At 41.2% G+C, this 15,521-nt stretch overlaps 2 protein-coding genes and 1 long non-coding RNA gene across 3 annotated transcripts in view; 2 read left to right on the top strand and 1 right to left on the bottom strand.

Annotated features, from left to right (window-relative positions):
* The window catches only part of LOC124673006 (ATP-dependent DNA helicase RecQ-like), a 21,269-nt gene extending 13,951 nt beyond the window's left edge, over window positions 1-7,318 (top strand). The window contains exons 2-19 of the mRNA XM_047209146.1: window positions 84-159; window positions 261-403; window positions 603-689; window positions 996-1,079; window positions 1,324-1,531; window positions 1,991-2,076; window positions 2,503-2,734; window positions 2,828-2,948; window positions 3,562-3,698; window positions 3,990-4,098; window positions 4,781-4,823; window positions 5,383-5,542; window positions 5,652-5,722; window positions 5,816-5,909; window positions 6,084-6,296; window positions 6,375-6,581; window positions 6,756-7,103; window positions 7,193-7,318. Coding sequence (XP_047065102.1) covers window positions 84-159; window positions 261-403; window positions 603-689; window positions 996-1,079; window positions 1,324-1,531; window positions 1,991-2,076; window positions 2,503-2,734; window positions 2,828-2,948; window positions 3,562-3,698; window positions 3,990-4,098; window positions 4,781-4,823; window positions 5,383-5,542; window positions 5,652-5,722; window positions 5,816-5,909; window positions 6,084-6,296; window positions 6,375-6,581; window positions 6,756-7,103; window positions 7,193-7,318 — 2,545 coding nt within the window. The remainder of the gene's footprint in view (window positions 1-83; window positions 160-260; window positions 404-602; window positions 690-995; window positions 1,080-1,323; window positions 1,532-1,990; window positions 2,077-2,502; window positions 2,735-2,827; window positions 2,949-3,561; window positions 3,699-3,989; window positions 4,099-4,780; window positions 4,824-5,382; window positions 5,543-5,651; window positions 5,723-5,815; window positions 5,910-6,083; window positions 6,297-6,374; window positions 6,582-6,755; window positions 7,104-7,192) is intronic.
* Window positions 7,319-9,090: 1,772 nt separating this feature from the next.
* LOC124675130 (probable galacturonosyltransferase 7) lies at window positions 9,091-13,084 on the top strand. Its single transcript, XM_047211200.1, has 6 exons — window positions 9,091-9,181; window positions 9,755-9,816; window positions 10,221-10,513; window positions 11,005-11,362; window positions 11,447-11,989; window positions 12,267-13,084. Exons 3-6 carry the CDS (start codon window positions 10,338-10,340, stop codon window positions 12,549-12,551), a joined length of 1,362 nt encoding a protein of 453 aa, XP_047067156.1. The 5' UTR covers window positions 9,091-9,181; window positions 9,755-9,816; window positions 10,221-10,337; the 3' UTR covers window positions 12,552-13,084.
* Window positions 13,085-14,557: 1,473 nt separating this feature from the next.
* LOC124670478 lies at window positions 14,558-14,817 on the bottom strand. Its single transcript, XR_006992534.1, has 2 exons — window positions 14,712-14,817; window positions 14,558-14,602 (listed from the first exon to the last, which is right to left on the bottom strand). It is a non-coding gene; the product is annotated as an uncharacterized LOC124670478 (long non-coding RNA).
* Between the last annotated feature and the right edge of the window lie 704 nt (window positions 14,818-15,521).

The following is a 15,521-nucleotide window of genomic DNA, read 5'->3' as shown; positions in this document are numbered from 1 at the left end:
TCCTGTTTTATTTTTTTGATGTCATCACTTCCCCTTGTGTATATCGAACCATAATGTTGTCATGGAATTTCTTTTCATTGCAGCTATCAAATCCCTCCACTCGTTGCAAAGAAGACGACTGTTGTCGTAAGCCCTCTTCTGTCACTGATGCAAGACCAGGTAGGATTCTAAGATACATCATAGCATTTTTAGTGCTTTGCTCATTATGGATTTGCTTTGATAAGAAAGGTTTCATTGTGGGTTTCATTTACTGGAAACAGGTCATGAGTTTACAACAACGTGGTGTGAAATCTGACTACCTTGGCAGCACCCAAATGAATAGCTCTGTTAGCAGTGAGGCTGAAAAAGGCCTGTATGATGTTCTGTACATGACCCCTGAGAAAGCTATCTCACTTCCTACAAGGTGCGAAATCCTGTCATATAAATTCAGATTATGGGCGCTTGCAGTACTTATGAAACTATAGTTGCCAATCATTTGGCTGGAATAGGAAGTCAGACATATGAAATTGCAAATTACTGTCGTGTGTCTACCTTAGTCCCTTGTAGAATTTGGTAATACAGGGGCCGGTCCGTTGATTTACCATTCTCAAGCTTCTTTCCAGGTTTTGGAGTAACTTGCAGGCTTCCGGAATCTGCTTGTTGGCCATCGATGAAGCACATTGCATATCTGAATGGGGTCATGATTTCAGGTCATTTCTTCATCTATTATGTGAATCGTTTCTTCATTAAAAGAGCTAATAAATATATTTTAATTTAATTTTGGATATGACATCTGCATGTAGTTCTAAAATCCTGTGTGTACTGATGAAAAATGTAAAATCTGCGAGTTTGTATGTATCGCCTATCAATTCTCGCTTCATTGCTTCAATCTTAAACTCCACAATCAATTTTTGTGATCAGTAGTCTATTAGTTATGACATATAGGTTCTTTTCTTGTTTTTCGTTTTTCTCTGTTCTTTTTGTTGAACGATTTTAATTCTCTCTGTTGTATGCAGGCCGGAGTACAAGCAGCTACATTCATTGCGTGACCACCTTGTTGGTGTTCCCTTTGTTGCCTTGACTGCAACAGCCACAGAAAGGCATGGAAGTTTCACTATCAGTTCTTTCCTTTGTTTTACCTGTTTATCCTGCTTTTGATGATATCTAATGATAATGTCTTCTCTCTGTTTGTTGTACGTACCTACTTGCATATTATTACCATAATTGTTGTTATCATAAATTTGTTTATTCACTTGTGATGACTGCTTGTTTTATGTTTTCTACTGTGTCTAAATCCTTCTTCTCTGTACCAAATCAATGATAACTTTCAATTTGATTTTTTAGGGTACGTGGAGATATTGCCACTTCCTTGAACCTGTGCGATCCTCATGTTGCAATCGGATCATTTGATCGTCCAAACCTTTTCTACGGTGTGAAATCGTGCAACCGATCTATGTCCTTTATAAGTGAACTTGTGAAAGATGTCTCGAAGAACTGTACTGTGGGTGGCTCAACAATAATTTACTGTACCACCATCCGGGACACTGAACAGGTTTGTAATTATCAGCGTTATATATATTTGCTTTCTCTGATAATCTCAGTAAAATGGTACGCAAGGACCTTTTTTTGCTGCTTGTAAGCTATGTCTTTTAAATCTTTATGCATACATTTAGGTCACGCTGAATCACTATGACTTTATTTTTGGAGAAGCATAGTAAATCTTGAAATAGGTCTGAGATACTTTTATGTTTGTCCTTTTTAGTATCAGACATTCGCTTTTGCTGATTGATGTTATAGCTTTTGGAGAGTTCAAATTTTAGCTAGGTGCACACGTCGTTCAGATTTTATAGGACAGGCAGTTATAAGTTTCTGTAAGTTTTTTCTCGACTAATATGAGAGTCTCAGGTTTCCAGTTTTGATATTGCAGAAGCTGCATATAACATATACCATGTGCCTGTTAGATTACTTCAGGGTTGATGTATTAATGTATTAAATGCGACTTTTCTGTCAGGTACATGAAGCAATGATTACTGCTGGAATCAAATCTAACATTTACCATGGTAAAATGGGTAGCAAAGCTAGAGAGGAATCCCATAGGTCTGTCATTTATGCCCGTGTTAGCTTTTTTGTTTGGCTGTTCATTATCTGTTCTTTGCTTCTCAATTTGTCCTGGACAATCCAAATTCCTTACATTAGGTTGAATTGATCAATGCTCAGTGTACCATTTGAGCCCATTTTGAACATTTTATTTATTTGATAGTTTTATACGGAGTACATCTTATGATTCACAACTCGCGAGAGCTGTGATTTGGTCTGAAACTACAAAATATTTGCCAACATATTGTTCTGTTAGTAATGCTATAGATCATGCAAGTAAGTAAACGAGAAAACAAATTACACAGATACAGGGAATATAAGTTTGGCCCTGTTATGTGAGTTTACATGCAGTTTTTTTTTTTTTTTTTTACAAATGATGGCTTGACAACATAGTGATTGATGATAAATTATGGTTCTCTGTTACAGGTCGTTTGTTAGAGATGAAGTACTTGTGATGGTGGCAACCATTGCATTTGGGATGGGAATAGATAAGCCCGATGTTAGATGTGTAATACACTACGGTTGCCCTAAGAGCCTAGAATCGTACTACCAGGAAAGTGGGCGTTGTGGAAGAGATGGACTGCCTTCATTCTGCTGGCTATATTATCAAAGAAGTGATTTTGCAAAAGCTGACTTCTATTGTTCTGAAGCAACTAATGTAAGTGATGAACACACATATCTGCAGTTTGGTTCCCTTGTACTGTTTACCTGCTTCATTACCTTATGGTTTATAGTTTTGACTCATCAACAGGCAATGCAAAGGAATGCCATCATGGATTCCTTCATGGCAGCACAGAAATATTGCCTCCTTGGTACATGCCGCAGAAAATGCCTGTTGCAGTACTTTGGTGAAGAGCATGCCACTGACTGTGGTACGTTTATATTTTACATTTGACTCATCTGTAAATATTAACCATTTGCAGAGAGGGTCAAAATCAAAGTTCCTTTTTGTGTAGTCACTACTATATTCTGAGCCCTTTGCTAGAAACTAGTGTACACATAATTATTTTTTTGATGCTACTAGTGTACACATATTGGATGATTTTGGCATGTATTCAGGCATGTATACACATATTGAATACATACCAAAATCATCCTTTTTATTCCCAACGCCAAACATCTTCAACTAGAAACAATCGCAGGCCCAAGCCACTGCAAACCCTAGAAAGCTCCCTCCACACAAAGTACTAGTAGTACCTGTCAGCTGTTACCATTCTCAGTCCTCCACATATCACAGAGCGGCTGCCTTCCCTCATTTTCTTATCCTCAAATACTGTGCATGTACTATTTTTCTTCTTGGGAACACATATATACTAGCTGTATCCCCATACCTTGTTTAGAGAAAATGTTGTATTGCTATACCTATACCTATACCACGATTCTACGCAGTAGACACATGCTACATCAAGTTATATCTTAAGTTCTTAACTGACAGAATTAGCATGCTGTGACACATTGATTTATGACATCTTCATTAATCCTCAGGTAACTGCGATAATTGCACAACGACAAAGACTGAGAGGGATTTGTCAAAAGAATCTTTCTTGTTGCTGTCCTGCATCAAGTCTTGTGGAGGACGCTGGGGCCTTAATATGCCAATTGATGTTCTCCGTGGATCACGGGTAGGTTTTTCCATCATTGATGGCTATTGGCTATTTTCACTTGATTGGAGTAGATTATCTATGTGCTGATAGTTGGGAGCAACCACAGGCGGCATGATCACTGATAGTAAATTGTTTTAAGGGATTTGCGACATATCTTTGCTGAGCAGTTTTTGTGTGCATATTGTTGCGCATGCTTGTGAAGTGTTGCACCTAATCTGCAACCATCAGTGTTTTTTTATTAACAACCTTGGATACTTTTCACAATTTTTAGAAGAAATGCTGTATAACAAGTGCTTTCTCCTTTTGTAGGTCAAAAAGCTAGTTGAGAAGAATTACGATAAACTTCCAATGCATGCGCGGGGAAAAGACTATCCGCCAAACTGGTGGAAAGCACTTGGTGGTCTGCTTATGGCACATGGTACCATTATGAAGTCTATATACTCAACCAGTTTTCACTTGCTGGCTAAAGCATGCCATCCCTATAAAAACTACTTGTTCCGTTGGCGAATTTTATCTCCTACATGTTTTTTCTTCATCTTCGAGAAAACATACTCCCTCCGGTTCAAAATAATTGTCCAAAAATGGATGTATCTACACACTAAAACATTTCTAGATACATCCATTTTTGGGCAATTATTTTGAACCTGAGGGAGTAATAAGACTGCACCTTGTTGTATTGATAGATCTGGGAGAATGTTATTTACAATCTCGTAGCTGTGTTCACAAGTATACAGAGCAACCATTATTTTCTTGTTTTGTCCAAGAGAACAAACTTTGTACTTTGAAAAGCTTCTTACGATATCACAGTTTTGATTGGCCCTAAGTTCCACTGAAGAAAACCCATGAAACTTCATCAGAGATGGCGTGGTTTTGCGATGTTTGACCCTATTGCCAAATGTGTAGTAAATTGCCAAATTTGATTTCTCATGGGGTTATTATCATGTTGTAACATCTCAGCTAGTACTTCAAGTGGTAGATATTGTACTCTGTTATTAGATACACTGAGCAAACCATTCATCAGGTGCCAGAACAAAGCATCTCTGGCATTATTTTTATTGCTTCTCTTATTTATTTCCCTTTTCATTTTTATATCTGTGCAGGTTACTTGAAGGAGACTACGAGTGATGGATTTAGATTGGTCAGGTGCTTGCGTATTTATTTTTTCTCTAGTTTATGCTAGTGCTGCTCCAGATTCTTTTTCTCTAGTATACTTCTCCACTGTACTGACTTCAAGAAATATCCATAGTAAGAGCATCTCCAGTCGCGTCCCCCAAACGGCGTTTGGGGGACGGCGGACAAGAAATGGAGAAAATCGCGTCCCAGTCGCGTCCCTCAAAGCTAAATAGCGCCTCATTTTGTGTCCGGCGTCCCCGGTAGAGACTCTATGTATAGAGTCTCTACCGGGGACGCCGGACACAAAATGAGAGTCCATATGCATGCATGCAGCCCCTAGTCCCCACATGCCATTCTCTTTCCCCACACTTTCTCTCACCTACTTTTCCCACATGGGGTGGTCCCTTCTATTAAAATGCATGCATCCGGACGCTGTTTGAGGGACGCGGCTGGAAAGGGTCTCTTTTCTGTACAGATTTTTGATCTCTTTTTGTCCGGCGCGATCCTAAACGTGCCCCAAATCATTTGTGCCGGACGTTTTTTGAGGGACGCGACTGGAGATGCTCTAACGCTGCATCTCTATCTTCAGTGTTAGTCCAAAAGGGGCCAAGTTTCTCTCCGATGGTGGAACACCACTATTTTTGCAGCCAACTGCAGAGATGATTGAGCAAGAGGAGCTTGGTAGTTCACAGCATAAAGAAGGGGGCTTAAATCCTCTGACCCCTGTAGACTCTGAAAAGACATCTGAGGTAAGCTTCATGGAATTCTCGTTCAGACCATGTTGTTTTGTTCCTTTGTACACTCGATTTGATTTCTTTTTGTGGTGTTGTTTTCGTGTCACTCAAACATTTCTTTCAGGAGGAACTGAAACTCTACCAAATGCTCTTGAACGTCAGGACGAAACTTGCTCGGGATATTGGAACTGCTCCGTGAGTTAAATGTTCATGAAAGTTTTTAGGCTCTAGTCTGTTTAGGTACTGGAGCGACCATTGGATTGAACCTCTCTAATCCTATTGTTTCAGATATGCTATATGCGGTGATCAGACCCTAAGACACTTTGCAAGGATTAGGCCTTCTACTGGAGCTAGACTGGCTAATATTGATGGTGTTAACCAGGTATCACTTAGAATGATACTTAGTAGATGCCATGTCATGACAAAAATACTATGCATTTCTGCAGTGTCCAATTAAAAATACAATAAATTTATCAAAAAATAATTAAAATACAATAAATTGCTATCATTTTTTCTTTCTCTTGTACTCACATAACATCTGACCTGTTGTTTCCAGCACTTCATCTCACGTTACAGTGGCACTTTTGTCCAACATATCACTCAATTTTCAAAAGAGTTGAATCTTTCATTAGATGATTCATCAGGAGTAGAGGAAACGGTGTCCGTTTCTAAACCTGTAAACAACAAGTTTCCAATGAAATTGGGTGATGCCAGATTTACTGCATGGGAACTGTGGCAGAATAAGGAGTACTCGTTCAAGAAAATTGCGGTGAGTTAGTTTTGGTATTCAAAGTTCTGCACTGACCTTAAGTGGAAGTTTGCATCCTGACATGATAGTGTGTTGTAGCATTTCCGCAGAGCAGTGCCGATAAAGGAGCAAACGGTTATTCAATATATACTTGATGCTGCTCGGGACGGATCTGAGATGAACTGGAATAGGTTCTGCGAGGAGACAGGACTGACACTTGAGATAGCTTCACAGATCCGTCTTGCCATTGCAAAGGTTGGATCACGCGACAAGTTGAAGCCAATAAAAGATGAGCTTCCAGAAAATGTAATTCTTCTGGCGTTTATTGCCATGCCCTGTTTCTGTTTGCGATTATATGTGGATTATTGCTTCAGCAGACGTAGGAGCCACTTCTGCTATCCACTGCGCTGAAGTATATGTTCATCCAAACCATTTGGAAATGACTAAACTGCGTGGCAAAATGCTACATGGCAATTGCAGGTAACATACGAAATGATCAAGATATTCTTCACAATCGACGAACTTGGAGTGTCAGAGAAAGCTTTTGGTGGCATTCCTACTGATGGGGCCAGAGCAGCCGAGTCGCCAAAATCCTGTTCCCACGAGAGTGAAGCTGTTGAGAACAGTAATCAAGGAGACAGTGTCATCACGGCAGACGCCTGTGATTCAAGCCCGTCGAGGAAGAGGTCCGGTACTGATGGCACGCCAGTCCCTGATGACGAACAAGTAAAGAAACGGCAAAAGACGGACGAGCAAGTGACTGAGTCTACTCCCCCAGCTGTTGCCACCGAAGAAGCTATACTTGAACTGGTCGAGAGCCGTGGTGGGGTGAGTCATTCTGTCCGATTTTTTTTTTTTTTTACTGGAACCCTATGTCGTTCCTTGTGCAGTTGTGCTGAGCATCTCAAACGTTGCAGGTTTCGTTGGAGGATGCTGTCAAGCACTTCAGCGGGTCGAAACGAGAATCTGTCGTCGAGATGTTGGAGAGCCTCCAGTGCAACTTTGCTGTGTACATGAAAAACGACTGCTACCTGGTTTTGTGACGAGCTGAAGGCAAAGAAGGATGGCACCATCTGCTTCATTAGTTTGTAGCGTGGGTGTTAGTTATGGCTTTTTGGACTTGTAACCCTGACGACGGTGCTTTTGCATCCCGATTCCCGTATTTTGAGTGCTTGCATATTATTGCCTACGGGGATGCTCGTTGCTTGTAAATATAGTACTTGGGTACTTGCTTCTGAGTAATGACTCGCTCAAGGAAGCGAGCTTAGCTTAGTAGAATGTACACCATATCACTCTCCGGGTTCAAGTCCTTGGTAGTAGACGCGAATGTGAGTTCCCATTTATTAATGCCTTTTCCTCTAGTGTTCTTTTTGCACTACAATTATCTGGTTCGTTTTCAATGATATTTTGTGACGATTCGTTACTGGTGCATGCCTTTTGTAAATTTTCTATAGAAAAGGACGAGAAGCTTGGCTTTTTTTTTGTTTTTGTTTCTGAAAGGTTAAAAGCTAAGCTATTTTTTAAGCTTAATTAAAGCTTGGCTGTTTTTAATTTGAGAACAGCAAAGCTTGGCTGGTGGAAAATGGTAAGTTGCTGGGAAAGAGTCAGCGCCCACGAGGCCCATGTGGCACATGTGCCGGCCCACCGACGCCACTTCCCTCACACTTCATCAGTTCCTCATCTCCGGCTCGCTCCGCTCCCCCCACGCGCACGCGGCCGATCAAATCCGACCCCGCAACCGCGCCGTCGAGCGAGCCCCAGGCGGAGCCTTCTTCTCCACCCTCCGGTTGCCTGCGCCGGCCGCGCCGCCCCGCCCCGCCTCGACTCCCCAGTGCCAGCGATGACCAGCAGAGGCGGCGCCGGGAACCGGAGTCGGAGGAGCCGATGAAGCCGACGCCGTCGCAGAGGCGGCGGGGCCCGCGCGCGGCGCTGCTGGCGCTCGTCCTCTGCTCCCTGCTCGTGCCCCTCGCCTTCATCTTCGACCGCGCCCCCTCCGGTACGTCGTCCCTGCTTGCCAACCCCCCTCCGCCTCTCCCCGCTGCCCCTCCAGTCAGGGGTTCGGCGAATGCGGCGCGGATGCGCGCTCTTCCGGTGGATCTGGGCGCCTCGTTCCTTCCGATTCCTCCTCTGTACCGTTTCTGAATTACTACTAACCGCCCCCTTCCGCGTCTTCTCTGACTGGTTCGCGCGCGCGCGGATGCAGGCTACGTGACCACCGACGAGCGGCGCCGACAGGTGCGGTACAACTGTTTTTGTTTTCGCATTTATTTCAGTTGTAGCCGAGTGAAGGCGGTGGTAGTGACTGGTGCTGATTTTTTGTTTGGATTTTAGGAGGTGTTCGTGCCTTCGTTCGTTCACGTGGAGCCGAGTAAAGGCGGTGGCGGTGGTGCTGTCGATCCAGTCCCTGTCCATGGAGTGATACAGGTATGTTGCGCTGTGCTGCTACCCCTTTTAGCAATGATGTTCGCCGTTTTGTAGTTTTGTACGGTTCTGTGATGGCGACCTTGTACATTGGGGCTTCGTGATGTCTAGTCGTGATCACTCGTGGTGCTCCTTGATGTGCTGATTCTGCTCGACGTTAAGCATTTTCACCTAGATGGAGTGGCCGATCTTGAATGGGCATCCTTTATTCGCTGTAGCGTGTTAGCTTTGTGTAGATACTGTTCTCTGCTTGTCACAGCTCTGCACCAGGGTATGGGGGCTCTATACCTGATTTACAACCAATTTCATGTTTATGAAGCATGAAAGATATGAGTTCCATGTCATAGAGCAGTTCAAGAACTGTCAATCACACTTATTTTCCTTTTCTCAGGAGAAGAAGATTTCCAATGGCAGCACTACTGTAGTGGTGCAGCGGCATGAGCAAACTGGTCGCAACTCTTCGGGTGTTAGTGCTAAACCAAAAGGTACCACATCGTACAAGATCAAAATCGTTACCTAGTTGATTTCAGTATTTTGGCCAAGCTTTGAGATGGGAGTGGAATTGTTGCTGGTGCTAGAAAATCTTTCGTGGAATGTAAGTATGAGCTATTCAACTGCGGAGAAATCTGGTATATAGCCTCTTAGCAAAAACTGGTGTTTGTGGGCTACTTGATGCAAGTAGTACTGTAGTAGTATCACGAAAATATCATGCGGCTTGATTTAAGCTATCGCTCTTAGGTGTTTCGCTCTCTGATACGCCCTTAAGATGTGCATGTGCTATTTTTTTTTCTTAGGTCTCTTCCGCTTCCTTCCCTCAAATTCCTAATTTACAATATGGACTAGAAGCCATTTGTTTAACCCAAATATTTTCAAAGAAACCACTGCTGATGTTTCCCAAACAACTTCCCTTTCTTCGGTTAAGCTCTTTATAGGCATTTTTTTTGCGGGAAAGCTATCTATAGGTTGCAGTCCTTCTGTATTAGTCTTTGGTTCTTTATTGTTGAGTTGTTTGTTTAGTTTATCTTTACAGCTGACTCAACAATTGACAATCTATGCAGTTCCTCCTGTACCAAGAACTGAACCACCGAAGGCTGTGAACGAATCAACTCAAAGAACAAGTGTATGCCTTCTACATTGGAAGTTTTACTTTATTTTAAATTTTTTCTTATGTTTAGATATGTTCAGTCAGTCATAAATTCTGGGCTTCTACTCTAGTACAGCAAGTATAGATTTCCAGATACTAGATTGTCAGCTCAATCACATACAGGATCTTAAGTACACAATCCAATATTTTCAATTGATTGCCCTCTATTTTAGTTGGAATATGATGTAATAATGTACTTAGGTAAGCTGACCTTAGGACAATTTTTTTGCGAGATTATTGAGATAATACTGAATGTAATGCAGTTAAGTATCTTCTGTAGCATAGTACTTGATGTTCCCAGTCACTGTTTGTATCTCCCCCCTGACCTTTGCATCAACTGTAGTCTAGCGTATGATATAATGCACATGCATCGCTTTCAGGAAGTTAGCAGTGCTAGAAAGAGACGAGGTGCAAAAGCCGATGAAGTGGAAAATGCAAAGGCTTGTCAGCTTGAATTTGGGAGCTACTGCCTCTGGTCTACAGAACACAAAGTAATTATGAAGGATTCGATAGTGAAAAGGCTAAAAGACCAACTATTTGTGGCCCGCTCATACTATCCAAGCATTGCCAAGCTTCAAGGACAGGAGGTACTTACTCAGGAAATGAAACAAAATATACAAGACCATGAGAGGGTTCTTAGTGCATCTGCTGTTGACGCTGATCTACCATCCTTGTAAGAATTGTATTTTCATGATTAAGCTTTCTGGTATTTTCTTAGTTCATTGCATGTTGATGTTGAACTCCGGTTTATGATGACTAGGTTACGGGTACAATCAGACTGAACGAAATCCCCCTGTTTGAAAATAAACTGCGTATTTGACTGTCCAGATTTGAGCTTTGACCCTAAATATTGTATACACTGTTTTGTTAATATTTAAAAGATCACATCAGAAGGAAGTGCCTTTTATATACGAATCTAATGGTTTCTATCTTGTGTAACATGAACCACATGTTATTTGCCTCATTGCTTGTCAAACATAAATTTTAACAGTCCAAACTCGCCTTCTGTTTTGAAATGAACCTTTTGGTGCCTCTTAGCGGAGATGGGTTTGAATATTATAGCGTTTGTGCATTTATATTTAAAAATAAATGCATAGTTCGACATTCGTCAATATGGAAGTTACTAATTTGATAATTCAAATGACAACTGTGCTATTATTTCAGTATCAACAAGAAGATAGAACAGATGGAGCACACAATAGCGAGAGCGAAATCTTGCACTGTGGAATGTCACAATGTTGTCAGAAAGCTTCGGCAGATACTTGATATGACTGATGATGAAGCTCATTTTCATATGAAGCAGAGTGCATTCCTCTACAATCTTGGTGCTCAGACCTTGCCTAAAACTCACCACTGTTTTTCTATGAGGTTGACATTGGAATATTTCAAATCCCCTTCATTGGATTCAGATGTTTCTCTGGCTCGCAAGTTTAAGACCCCAAACCATAGGCACTATGTTATACTATCTAAGAATGTCCTTGCAGCTTCTGTTGCCATCAACTCAACAGTTGTCAGTTCTAAGGTATGTGGTGATATTTACAATGGTTAGTAATGCTGTTATCTTCTGATATGGGTATTGCTGATGTTCTTATTGGTCTTCCTGTAGGAGCCAGGAAACAACATTTTTCATATCCTAACTGATGCTCAAAACTTTTATGGCATGAAATACTGGTTTGCCAGAAATTCATACAAAAAGGCAGCTATCCATGTTGTAAACTATGAAGAAATGATTTTAGAGAAGCTACCAAAGTTCAGTACGCGAGAGCTATATTTGTCTGAGGAGTTCCGTGTTCTCATCAGGAGCACTGAGCGGCCCACTGAGAAGACAAGAATGGAATACTTGTCGTTGTTTAGTCATTCTCATTTCTTTATTCCAGAAATATTCAAGGATCTAAAGAAGGTGGTTGTATTGGATGATGATGTGGTTATTCAACGTGATCTGTCGTTCTTGTGGAATCTTGATATGGGGGACAAGGTAAATGGTGCTGTTGAATTTTGTGGTGTAAGACTGGGTCAAGTGAGAAATCTCCTGGGTAAGACAAAGTATGATCCTAAATCTTGTGCTTGGATGTCTGGCGTGAATGTGATTAATCTGGATAAATGGAGGAAGCATAAAGTGACAGAGAATTACCTCATGCTCCTTAAACAGGTTAGTATAATTCTCTTTTTAATTTCATGCTACAGTCTATAAAAATGAGTTCGCACAGAGGATGGTCTGGAAGCATTTGACCTGTGCATGTGTGTGACATACAGGTTATTATAATTTACTTGCATGAAATAGGTTGTATGCTGATTTTTTTTGACACTGAGTTTAGCTATGTTTGTATTAATTCCAGTCTCATCCTGAATAATAATTGATTCTTTGTTGCATGATGCTTTATATGGTTATGACACTGCACATATTTAGTCCAATTCTTATTGTGTAGCAGGTCAAGAACAATGATGAGGTATCTCTGAGAGAAGCTGTCTTTTCTTTAAGCTTGTTGTCTTTTCAACATCTCATCTATCCCCTTGACAAGAAGCTGACTCTGTCTGGACTTGGATATGATTATGGAATCGATCCGGAGATTGCACGGAGTTCTGCGTCGTTGCACTACAATGGCAATATGAAACCTTGGCTTGAGTTAGGCATACCGGACTACAAAAAGTACTGGAGGAGGTTTCTCACCCGAGAAGACCGATTCATGGATGAGTGCAATGTAAATCCGTAGCACACTTGAGTTCGAAATCAGAATAGTCCACAACAGACCATGGCATCCACTGGCCTCCTAGATTCTGTCTCTGCTGAGTGGATGCTTGTAGCCCCCGAGAGCTGTACAGTGCATTAGCATAAGGGACACATGCAGCTGTTGAACATGAGAAGAGGTGGAGCCGTTGGCTGCCAGCGTTGACAGGATTGAGCAGACGCAGCACCGTCTGTTCATGGCATTGAACATGATTGATTGACGATTTTGGCATTCTGGGTTTTATGTTGCCGGTAAGGATAATGTGAGCGTGTCAGCCTTATTGTGCAGATTGTTCGGTAATCTCTTGGATGCAAGATTCATTTCCCATTTTTTCTCTTCTGCCAATAAGGGCACACACATGTAGTCTCATTTTTTGGCGTTTGGTCATAGCGCAGTGATTAGTTTTGGTATTATGCTGATCGAATGGAAAGATTGCTGTCCAAATCTATGGACAGCTCTGTGGATAGCTTGTATATTCTGTTATAGTTCCTCTCTGGAATGCCATGTTTTTTTGAGAAGCGCATGCTGCATTTTTCTTCTTTGGAATAGCTCCAACATGGAGGCGTTGTGCGTCTGAATTGGTCCGTGTTATTCTTCTGTTCATACTTGGCATACTACTAGTTTGTGCGTCAGAAATGTTGACATGTTTAGTATATCCAACGGACATGCTATTTTAAACTATTTTTTTAGGGGAATTTAAAACTAATTTGGTAACACTAACATGTGTATATGGCGTCGCGGGGCCACGGCACCGTTGCAGTGAGAGATTCTATTTTATATAATTACTGTGTCATGTAGAAATAACACATATAGCCACGAATATTGTGCTTCTGAATGGCAAAATCAACATGCCCACTAAATTTAAGCTATGACTAGCCGATCATTTATGGTGGATCCACATTATTTCTAGTATCACAAAATTGTGAGTATATTTCCGCGGCACAAAGGGTTGGTGGGTTTTTTTTTTTTTGACTGAAGGCTCGAGCAGAGCCCGGCTTTAAATTCATAAAGCCACAACGACCGAGTATACATAGGTCACAACACCACCACCACGAACAAATGAAACAAAGCTGAAGTCCAGCACAACCATAACAACAAAACGCTCTAGAAAGGAGAGCACACACTCAGTACATTAGCTAGTGCCCCAACACATCGCTAAAGCACTACACCGGAGATAAATGACCCAAGGGAGACCGCCTAGGCTTGGTCCCTGGTGGTCGCATGAAGGGAGCGAATCCGGGTGATCGCCTCCATTTTGTACAACCCATCAGCAGGTTGGCTCGGAAAACCCCGTCGATAGTAAATTTGTTCCTAAGGTTTCAAAACATTCATAGGAGCGCCGCACATGCAATCCAAAGAACTCGTTTCGTTTGCCCCACTTGGTTCTGAAGGATCCGGAATATATCCGCAAATCAAGATGGATCCCAAGTATGACCAAGCAGTTTCCTAATTGCGCTCCAAAAAAATTTGATCATAGGGCACGAGAAGAAGATGTGGTTATTATCTCCCAGTCTTCTCACAAAGGGCAAAGCAAGATGGTGGTTTGTTGTCATCTCGTAGTTTTTCTTTCTTTGTTTGTTTCCCCTTTTAGCTATGTGTGTATCCGTAATTTGTTGACTTGATTTTGCTTTGGTGTAGAGATCGGACGTAATTGATACCTTTTTATATTGATACTAGATGATACCCCGCGCGTTGCTGCGGCATGATCAGTAGAAAAATATAGATAAGATGAAAGAAGTGCACAATGCCAATGTGATAGTAAGATTAATAGAACCATGTTCGCCAACTCTTACATTGATGTATGGTTTTTTTCCACATATAAAAAGTACATACAAATAAGAAGTTTACATAGTCAATGAGTTCAGACGTGCTAAATTTAACAAAAAAATATATCTTTATATAGTAACTTGGTAGGCTGTAACCATAGGTGTTAGTCCATCAGCTCATAAATTGAAAGGATATGATTAACTGAAAATCCAAACTTCAACTTGTAGAGCCAAGTTCAAAAGCCTGACAACTCCATTGTAAATTTAGTACTGCCCTATGAAAATGGGATTGATCAATGGCAGTCTACACATGCAATTCGTCAATAAGGAAGTCGAAGTGCAAATAATCTTTACATTTCAAATAGAGCCAGAGAAGTACCGTGCCTAGTGTCAGAGCACAACAGGCAAGAGAAGAATGTGAGGAAATAGACCATTTGTTGATGGATAGCAATCCATTAAATTAACGATGAGAGCATTCCTGAAAGATGAAGAGCATGCTCAAGATCAAGTAATATCAATGAAGTTAGACATTGCACGCTGAAATCAAAGCAGCCTCATCTGCTAATGGAGTAAACAAATAAAAAACATGTATTTTTATGTGGCATGCTCTTATGAAGGTGGAATGCAGGTAGACGATCCTTGTAGTACAAAAAGTGGTGACAAAAACGATGGTGGAAACTGAAGGAAACATTAATTCGAAATTACTCGTTGATGTATTAATATAATACTTTTAGTTCATATGCCAGCAAGTAGGACAAAAAGGGAAATTAATAGCTGAAAAAAGAAGACTCGTTAGCTTCCCAAATTATTGACGTCCTCCATATGCATGGTCTTCATGAAGTACAGAAATTCCGCAGGCACTCAACTTTTAAAAATCCAAAGTTTCAGTTACATTAATAAGAAGTTGACCTCGATGGATGACTAATATGTTAAATCTGAAAAATAACTTACAGAAAATTGAATGAATGAGTAAAGAAGAATTCAAATATCAGACAGTTTGGAATTTTTTTTTTGAAAGTGGGGGCAAAAGATTTGCCACCATTCATTAATTAAGGAGAAAGTGTCTGTTATCACCAGATTTTGGCCAAATCAGGAGATAGGCCGTAAGTGAGATGGGCTTGAAGGATATACGCGTGGAGGATCTCTGAAGCGGCCTGACACGAAGAAGTTGGGCTAAATTGCCCGTGTA

The sequence above is a fragment of the Lolium rigidum genome, chromosome 7 (genome assembly GCF_022539505.1).
Source record: "Lolium rigidum isolate FL_2022 chromosome 7, APGP_CSIRO_Lrig_0.1, whole genome shotgun sequence".
In the NCBI taxonomy this organism is placed as follows: domain Eukaryota; kingdom Viridiplantae; phylum Streptophyta; class Magnoliopsida; order Poales; family Poaceae; genus Lolium; species Lolium rigidum.
This window is presented reverse-complemented; position numbering and strand designations above follow the sequence as displayed.